The sequence below is a fragment of the Thermobia domestica genome, chromosome 4, assembly GCF_964235325.1.
Source record: "Thermobia domestica chromosome 4, izTheDome1.hap1.1, whole genome shotgun sequence".
Lineage (NCBI taxonomy): Eukaryota > Metazoa > Arthropoda > Insecta > Zygentoma > Lepismatidae > Thermobia > Thermobia domestica.
The window spans coordinates 219,545,892-219,555,823 of NC_137457.1; the positions used below are offsets into that span (position 1 = coordinate 219,545,892).

Here is a 9,932-nt window from a genome sequence, read left to right on the forward strand (position 1 = left end):
GGACAAGTTGTGAGTGAGCCAACACCTACTGGAGCACCTGCACGGTTAAATGCTATTAGACACCAATCAAGCAAATGATTGGTCCATGTAAAAAATAAAGAAATAAAAAAAAATCAGTGAAATTTTGTTTCCGAAGACCATTTTAAGTAAGTGAACATGAAATTTGTGCGTTTCGTAATCGTAATCTCCACCTCAGATTATTACGGTTTAAGAAAACGGAGGAGTAGGGGGAGGCTCATTTTACTATTTCAGAGAGCCTTCTTGATCAAAATAATGACAAAAACAGTCAAGAAAACCTTTTATTCTTCATTTAATGAATGTGAACCACAAACATCATCAAATCATTGCACTTTTATTGTTCCCAGTGTTGCTAACTGTGACATCAAAGTTAACGAAACTTCGCTAACTTTAAAAGGCTGCAGTTAATTCATGAAGCATTGGTCGAGAATGGTATTTGGTGTGTTTATTACTTATGTAAACCTGAACCATCTGACAAAATTTCAGAATTTTAAAAGATGGTGTTTTCGAGAAAATGGCGCCCAAAAATGGCGATTTTTGAAAATTTTACAATTTCTCGAATTTTTTGCGACAAAACGGTTGCACACAGAAGCGATACAAATTTTTTTTCGGAAAGCGGGTAACCGTAGTCTTACCAATCGTGAAAACAGAATTTTAAAATTCGAACCGGAAGTGCTCGAAAAAAATTCGCAAACTTCGACTTTTCAGATAAATTGACGTTCATTTGTTAATTTATGTACAAAAAGATACGCATGCGCAAACCAAACTATAATAAAATATATATATATTTATATCCCTATGTACATACCACAACAAGAATTATAACTCTACCTGTCTCCATAGCCGAATGGTGAGGCTCCGAAGTTGACCATTTTCCATGTCTTCTACAATTCATAAATTGTACTCCCCGTCTTTGATGGCCCATTACTTGGCGGGAATTTTTTTTTTCGACAAAACAAAAAAATATGGGTCTCTTAAAAACATGTCTAGTTGCTATAAAAGAAGTTTCAACAATATCTGAGATGGTGATGGTACAATTTTATATTTTTTTGCGTGAGTTGAAATGGAAGGCACCTATTTTAAATTTTTGACAGTTTGCTATACGATATTTCAATTTGTTTCGCAGATCTTATATTATATGAATGAATATCTGGTCTACGCTGCATATCTGATATATTTTGTTTTACATGTTCTAGAACGTTATATCTCCTTGATGTTGAAAGATTTTTTGGAAAATTTCCATTGAATATTTTGTATATTAGTTGATTGCCATGTGCATCACTGTTGATACATACAGGCCTTACTTCCCAGAGCCATGTGCATCATATATGATTCCCAGGCATTGCATCTTTGTATTTGAAACTGTGTGAACTATATATATACACAAATTAAAAGCAGTCATAATTTCCAACTTATAGAACAAAGGTTTACAGTCTTTATCCTATGCCCTGTCCAAATTTCAAGTTTCTAGCTTAAGGTTTGGCCAAGATGTTGATCAGTCAGTCAATCACTCGCTCAAGATTGTCTCTCTCTCTCTCTCTCTCTCTCTTTATTTATATATAGAAATAAACTTTAGTGTTCACAATTTTCTATTATTTTCGTCATCGATAGAAACACATAATGTTATTGTATATCTGAAATGGAATTAAATTAATTAAATACTCAACCACATTTTTTGTACAATCATAATATCACTACGGAATATTAATTTAAAAAATGTGCATAATTAATAATTAAATTATATTGTTAATAGGTAAACAATGTGTAAAAAGAGATCATACTTTTTACACATAAAAAAGTTTCCGCAGTAATACGAGAAGCACCAATAAATATTAGACGCACTGAAAGCAACAAAAAAGAGAAAAAGATTAAAAGTCACTTAAACTTTGACGTTTCCTAACTTGACGTATGAAGATTAACATCCAGTAGATCTATAGAAGATATCTCAGTGTGTTCTGGTACACTTGTAAGTAAATTGATCTGACATCAATGGTAATTGGATGAGAATTGAAACTAAAATCTCATGAACTTATTCAGTAGTGTAAAGGAAATAACTTGTAAACAATAATTAAAAATAACTATAAAAAAGAATCTAAGTAATTTAGACACTCAAATATACAGAAGGAGATTTTCCAATGTTATTAATAAGAATGTGAAAGATGTTTACAGTTGATGTTGAAAGGATATTTCTTGGAAATTTTCATGAAATATTTTGTATATTGGTTGACTGTCATGTGCATCACCAATGATTTACGTGGCCTTACTTCGCAGAGGCATGTGCATCATATATCATTTACACGCATTGCATCTCTGTATTTGAAGCCGTGCGAGTCATCGGTGATGCAGAAGCACATAGGTCTAAATGGAGAAATATATTCTACGGCCTGAGAAAGATGTTCGGTATCCTTGATTTCCGACTTCTGAAAATTTTTTTGCACAAATTATTTGATCATTTTGATACATATTTTCCTCCAATAAAAATGGCCCGATGATGCATTTTACCCGATTTTGCTGTGGCAGTCAACGTCTTAAATATTTGGAAGTTTTGTCTAGCGTAAGAGGAAGCTCAAAGTAGAGATTGGTAGAAGCAAATCTTACTCACGCGTGCTACACAACAAGTCTATTCGTGTGTTCGACAAATCTATTCCCACGCTCATGAAACAGAAAGATAAACAACATACGTGACTTTGCCTGTGTATTATTTAATGCATTTGTTTTGAGATTTGCCCGAAATATATTAACTTTTTATGTAACACGTTAATATGAAGAGTTGACAGGATAAAATTTTATTGTAATTATCACCTTTCTGAATCCTATTTCTACAATGAAGTAATATAAGTAATATGACAATGAAGTAACAATGTTTCACTTTATTTTATCCAAAGTACGAATGAACTCAATGAAGCACTGTCAAAGTAAGTTAACGTTACATCTATTGAGTTAAGCAGAGTTTGATAATGTTCACTGTGTTCGCAATTTTCTTATATTTTATGAACTTCCTGTATTTTCAAAGAATTTGATGAATTAAAAAAAAAAAAGGAAAGAAAAGAAAAAGAAAAAGTAGAGTTTCGAGTGAATCATAGACTGAAATATGGAGAAATATGGTGGAACACTTCCTCGTGTCAGCTCATAGTCACTTCAGCTTAAGTTTTGAGTCCACCTGATATTGTAAACGTCATCTCTTGCTTTTGCTACACTAGCAGGAAACTTAATCAGAGCAGTTAAAAAACATAATCATATTGAATTTTAAATATATGGACATAATACTCAGTCTGAATACCGGTATTTCATGATCCCCTCTAATAATTTATTACAATGAATGAGTTTACAAAAGAGCCCACCATATTCAATTGAGTTTTCCTGTTTACTATTGCCGATTAATTAATTTTCTTCCAATTTCACCAAAAATAACAGTTTGTGTATTATAGCAATAACAATTTAATTATATTACATAATATAACGTGAAATAAAATTTAAGTTCAACAAATGACTACCTTAATTATTGGTTGTAAAATATTTGATACGTGGACTAAGAGCGAATAGCATCGTGTTTATAGAACATACTCTAAATTGAAGATGATTCCCGGTGGGAACACTCGGTCGAAAAAGGATAAAAGGTTTTATAGCCCAGCCATTCTGCGTGAGGTTTTTCTGGGTTTTTCTCATTCATACCTAACAAACAGGTCCTAGGCGGCTTCATCCGTTTCCCAATTCTTCCCTCTTTTCATTTCCTCGGATAGTATGATCACCTCATACGTGACGAGCAAACATAGCCATAGATGCCGAAAGCCCAGATATTTAAAACCAAATCCTAATCTAAATTGAAAATATTTAAAGGAAATTACACTAAAACCACATCTGAAGTAGTTTTGAGAACATGAAGGTTCTAAGTATAAGTAAATATTGAAGATTGTTCAGAGTTTTTTTATTTTCCTGCGAACATCGAAAAAAAGATCATATTTATATTCATATCTGTTGATTCATCATATTGTTTCCACTTACTTAAAATTCTGATTGCTGAAAATTTCTTGCACTTCCAAGCTTTTCGTTCTTTGCTAGAGCCTTGTTTCTGGAGGATGAAAGTAAGAGTTAAAAATAAAAAATAAAAATAAAAAAGTATCACGAAAATATAAGGAAACGAACTCACCGGGAAAGAGCAGTGCAGAAACATTTTGTCGATTGCTGCCAGTTACACGCTAAATACTGCCTTGTTACATATTCACTTGATAAGTTACCGGCAGCAATCGACAAGGCGTTTCTACACTTTTCTTTCGTGACTCATGAGTCCGTTCCTTGATATTTTCTTGATGTTTTCATTTCTTTTTCTTGTAGTTTTATCCTACGGGAACAAGGCTCCAGGGGAGAGCCGAAAGCTTGTAAATGAAAGGCATTTTAGGGAATCAGAATTTCAAGTCAATGAAATGATTGTTAAAATTCCTGAGCATATTAACATATCGTTTTCTAGTTTACGCAGTTTCTTTATGAAAGTACACTTAGTTTTATGATGCTGTTTCAACGCCAATTATTTCGTTGTGGTGGTGGGGGGCAGAGAGATACAATTAAAAAAAAAATAGTATTTTATACGTGAAAATACGGAATATCGTAAATATATGACTCTATTATTAGACAGCATTTTACAAGTACGAGGGTAAGTCAAAAATTATTCACCATTTTGACAACTCTTCTTACACTGTTTATATTGACCTCTGTCCTCGTTTATTTTATTGTTATGCTGCTGTTGTAGTCATGATTGCCGCTCCGTTAGAAGTTTATACCAAAGAGAAACAACAAGCAGTGATCCGGTTTTTGTGGTAGAAAGGTGTATCAGTGTATCCATCAAAGACTTTCGGCACAATACGGGAACAGTATCTTGCCGCAATGGAGCAACTACGAATGGATTGAAAAATTCAAAAATGTTCGCACACATGTTACGCACAAGGAGCCGGAGATATAATGATGACAACATTGACTGTGCACGTGACATTGTTCTTGTTAGACAGACGAGTGACTATTGATGAAGTGGTACATGTCTGGAACTCAGCCATGGTTCATGATACACTTTCCAACCACAAAAACTGGATCACTGCTCGTTGTTCCTGTTTGATGCAAACTTCTAATGTAGCGGCCATGATCTATCTGCAACAAAGGAAGACAAATGGAGGAATTAGGATCAAGATTTCACAGCACAACAATAAAATAAACGAGGACAGAGATCAATGAACAATGTAAAAGAGTTATGTCAAAATTGCAGATAATTTTTGTCTTACTCTCGCGATATGGCGTAAAAAACATAGGCCGTTAGGAAAAGTCGAACGATCTGCTAGTTAATAATGTGTTTTGCTACGTATGCAATAGATAAATGACAATTTCTTCCAGCAAAATACAAACTGTCAATTATTATCAGCAACGAACGAAATGCTTTTAGCGCCACAAAAAAGTTCGGTTTTTATTTTCTTGAAATCTGCACATGAGAGTTTACCTTCAAGCATATTATCTTGTTCAATTTAATGTGATCTACAATCTGATAGTATCTTATACTTGGACTATATTTGAGTTAAACGGAAATTAAACTTTAAGATTTAATGATAATTTAGATTAAATCTCATTTACCATAGCATGTACTGTCGTCTTCTTAGTGTTATAATGCCAATGATTAGTTTAATAAGAGTATATTTCACGCAGGGCCGGCCTTAGGGAATTTGCCACCTATGCAATGACTTCATTTGTTGCCTTCTTTCTCCAGAAAGAACAAATCACGATTTTAAGTATGCTACCCCATCATGAACAACGAAGGGGAGGGAAAGTGCACTTGCACTCAGAAAGGTATTACAAATACAAACTCGTTGTGTCTATTTTTCTATTTAAATAACCATCTATTATGTTAGTGAAAGATAAAGCAAACAAAAAGATGGTAATCCTTTTTATAGAATTCAATATCGAGCTTTAATCTCAATATATCAGTTTTCAATTACAGAGCAACTAGTTCTTTTATCTTTATATCTCGAGTTTCCTTCTACATCTGTTAAAAAATTAAAAAGAAAAATTGTTTCAACCATTGATTAAAAAAAAAAAAACTTATTTGTGACAAAGACAAGGCTAATTTTCACTTCAAAACTGTGATAACTAACTAAATGGAACAGATGTTCGTTACTGTTCGAGAATTGAGTTCTTGTATTTGAAAACAATCAAGCAATTCATGCTGGGATTGTTTTAGCATTTGCTTTAGCACTGTCCATGTAACTTTAAACTAATACAACCTTAACATTATTTATGAATGTAGTATTCTAATAGAAATTTAACTACTATTAATCCTGAAGTCTATTTCTAACAAGAAATATTTATTTTCAATAATATAGTTATGACAGATTTTGCCGCCCCTCGAAACTTGACGCCTAGTGCAAATGCACCTATTGCAGATATGGTACGAGTCGACATTGATTTCAGTACCAGTTTCATCTCAGTAAGTGGTATGATTCTGGTGCAGCATAGAGTTTTAGGTTTACGAATTAATGGTCTTTTCTCGGAAACTACACACGAGCTTTTAGATCTACGTACATCGTTTTGTTCATTCATTAAGATCAATAGATTGGCATATGTCTAATTTTTTTTTTCGTTAAACGCTAATTACATTATGGAATCTTTGTATGTCTATCATAATAACAAATTATTTGTCTATTGTTTCCCATTATATATTATATCTACATTTATATTTCAGAATTGAAAACACCTTGGAGACACAAAGATGAAACTAAAGAATCTACCAAGCAAAGAGCGAGAAGACAGGAATGTAACAACAAAAAATGTATTTGACCGCATTCGAATTGAGATAAAAGAAGGAAAGACGCTTATTCTAACCTTCAAGAGCATAGAGGATGCCGTGGTTATGAAAGCAGTACATTCATTGGAAATCTACGCTGAAAAGTTGGAGGTTAACCTGCACACTCTATACATCGTGCAAGTGCTTCAGCCACTTTTACCATTAATTTTCCATGAAGACCTTTATATAAGACGTTTTGCTGCTAAACTAACAGCTCTTCTGTCGCAGATTTCGGAAGTGAGGAATGAATTAATTGACGAACCTGGTAGAATTTGTATCTTCGTTGACAGTTTGTACACAGAAGAAGATGTTATTTTGCAAGAATATTTATCAAATATTTTGTTTTGGATTACTGTTAGTCCATCGGGGACAGATAAAATTATCAATACTGATTTTTTAAATGTATGTATGCGTTTACTTAAATATACTGAAGATCCAGATGTTCAACTTAACACTATCAATATCTTAATTCATGTTTTGGGAGATCCACTAGGTATTTCTGCCTTTCAAAACAATTCCAAATTTGATTTTGAAACACTTTTACAGCTTCCAAAAAACTGCATAGAAGTTGAAGAAGCAGTTCTAAAGCTTCTGGAGCTACTGACAAGTTATAGCGACATGCAGTCACGATTTCGCTCTATTGGTGGACTCAAAGACATACTGATGCTTTTAGAGACTGAAAAAGTGGTACAAACACATTTACCAATGTTAAGAATTATTCGAGGATTTCTTCACAACAAGGACCACGCAGAATATATTTTCCGTATTGGAGGACTTTCAAAACTAGTTTGTTATATCCAATCGTGTGAAGATCCAACATTAAAAGAAAAGGCAATAGAAGTTAATGTTGCTTTAGCTCGACTCGAGGTTTTACTTAATCCATTGTATATCCAGAAATTCGACCTTTTTATGGTTTCTCTTCTGAAGAACGACAACCGATTAACTGAATTGGCATGTAAAGGACTAGTTGCTATGTCTAGGCATTCTGCTGCTTTAAACAACATATTTATGTCTGGCTCAGTTGCAGATTTAATTGGTATTATTAAGGACAGTAACAAAGCAGCCAATGTACGACAAGCTGCAAGTTTAGCACTGCAAGCTTTGTCAAAAAGAGGTCTGCCATTTATGTCTTCTGTGTTGGAAGAAAAATTATTAGATGATATTATAACTACTTTATCTGGTTCTGTCACTGAAGAAATCACCATCACTTTATTAGCCTGTTTGCAGATATGGTCAAAGGATTGTGACCTTCGTAGCAGGTTGACAAAAAGATCTCTTATAAATGTACTTCTTTCATTAATTAGAAATGGAAATTTAGCTGCTAAAACCGAAGCTTGTTCAACATTTGGTGGCTTTCTTTGTGAGTCATCTTTTCGCAAGTTATTTTTAGATTCTTCAGCACCAAAGATAATTACCAAATGTTTGAAAGAACCTAACTTTTCTCTGAAGCATGCAGCCTTGATGGTAATTCAATTAGGAGCTATAGATAAGGATATAGGTTTAAGTTTGGCCAAAACGAATGCTGTGGATGAAATGTTAAAGCAGCGGTCTATGCAAGGAGTTCCTCCTTCGTGGGACACAACTGTTGAGGCACTTTTGAAGTGTGATCCTTCTGTAAAATTTTCTGTAACTGGTCGTTTAGATTTCACTGAAAGAACGAATTCAGGATTTTATGTTGCACCGTCTTTTAAGTATAAATATGATTATAAAATGCTCAATAACATTTTAGCATCTCGAGTTAATCCTGTTCATCGCATATACACTACCAACTTCCTCCCTCCTCCTGAACCTACAGATAGTGATAATACATCGGAACCTAGAAGCGGAAAAGGAAGTGTTAAAAGTTTAAATGTTGCGCAATCCAAAAGCAAACAAAGCCGTGCTAAAGGTAAGCCTGGTTCTGTTTCAATACAAATGTTACCATTAGAAGAATTAAACAACTATGGCACACTATCTATCGATAGTCACCTGATATCTTATGTGAATCAGCTGAGAGAAAACTTGAAAGCAATAATCGATATAAAAGAACAGGCAAAGTTGATTGCTAAATTTGTTAGTGATAGAATGTCCGGTCCAAGTCTAAATATAGATTTTACTAATGAGAATATTCTTCAGAGTCATCTCAAGGACATTAGAAATGAAACTGGGAGGAATATGATTCCGCTAGGATTTATCAAAATAGGCGGCCGCGAGCATCGGTCAATGCTCTTTAAGGTTCTCGCAGACCGAGTTGGTTTCCCATGCTCTCTTGTTCGTGGAGAAAGTGGTCAAATGTGGATTGAAATAGAAGCTATGACTGAGATTGACATAAAAGGACGTCAGAAAGAAGTAAAAGAACTATATGTAATTGATTTAATTTTTGATGTCGGTCTTTTAATTCCTCTGGATTCGCCAGAAGCCCGTGCGTATACTGGTTCTTGACTTCCTTTTATTCATTATTTTTTATTCAGTCACTTTTTGAATATCTTTGTTTTCTTTGTATTTAGTACCCTAGAAAAGTTTTAATACGGTTAATAAAATAAATTTAAAAACTATTTCACTTTTATTGTATTAGATTGGTGCGAATGAAATGTCTAACCCAAGTGCATCATTTCCAAAGTAAAAAGACAAAAGAAAAGAAAGAAGGAAAACTACAATACCCGGTTAATTAAAATAGTTGCCGTCTGCAACCACATACTTTTACCATCGCTCAACCAACTATTGGATTAGGTGCCGAAAGAAGGCTGGAGTCTTACGGTGCGAAGTCCTTTACTGTACGTTGAATCGTCAAGGAAGGCTTTCCCTCTCAAGAAGTGATCGAGATGATGGAAGAGGTAGGAGTTAGTGGGAGAGATGAACGAGAGTACGGGTGGATGAGGAAGTGCTTCATACTGCAATTCATGGAGAAACCTGCACGGTCCTTTGCACGACAGTATTGTCTTGCAACGTGAGGATACCATGCTTGTTGACCATTGATGAGTGGTTGCTGACTAGTTTGAGGTGCATTTCAAAAGGTTCAACACTGTAATTATATGCATTGATGGTTTTACCTTACCTAAGAAAGGCATAATGGATCAATCTGACCATAGACCACTATACCACTACAACAATAGTTTCT

At 34.1% G+C, this 9,932-nt stretch overlaps 1 protein-coding gene across 1 annotated transcript; it reads left to right on the top strand.

Moving 5' to 3' along the window:
* The first annotated feature begins 1,849 nt into the window (after positions 1–1,849).
* On the top strand, positions 1,850–9,369 carry LOC145683445 (armadillo repeat-containing protein 3-like). Its single transcript, XM_081754784.1, has 2 exons — positions 1,850–1,984; positions 6,734–9,369. The coding sequence occupies exon 2, from the start codon at positions 6,761–6,763 to the stop codon at positions 9,254–9,256; it is 2,496 nt and encodes an 831-aa protein (XP_081610910.1). The 5' UTR covers positions 1,850–1,984; positions 6,734–6,760; the 3' UTR covers positions 9,257–9,369.
* The last annotated feature ends 563 nt before the right edge of the window (positions 9,370–9,932 follow it).

Excerpts from the sequence above, each read along its gene's own strand:
- LOC145683445 (XM_081754784.1), top strand. The coding sequence starts at position 6,761 with ATGAAACTAAAGAATCTACCAAGCAAAGAGCGAGAAGACAGGAATGTA.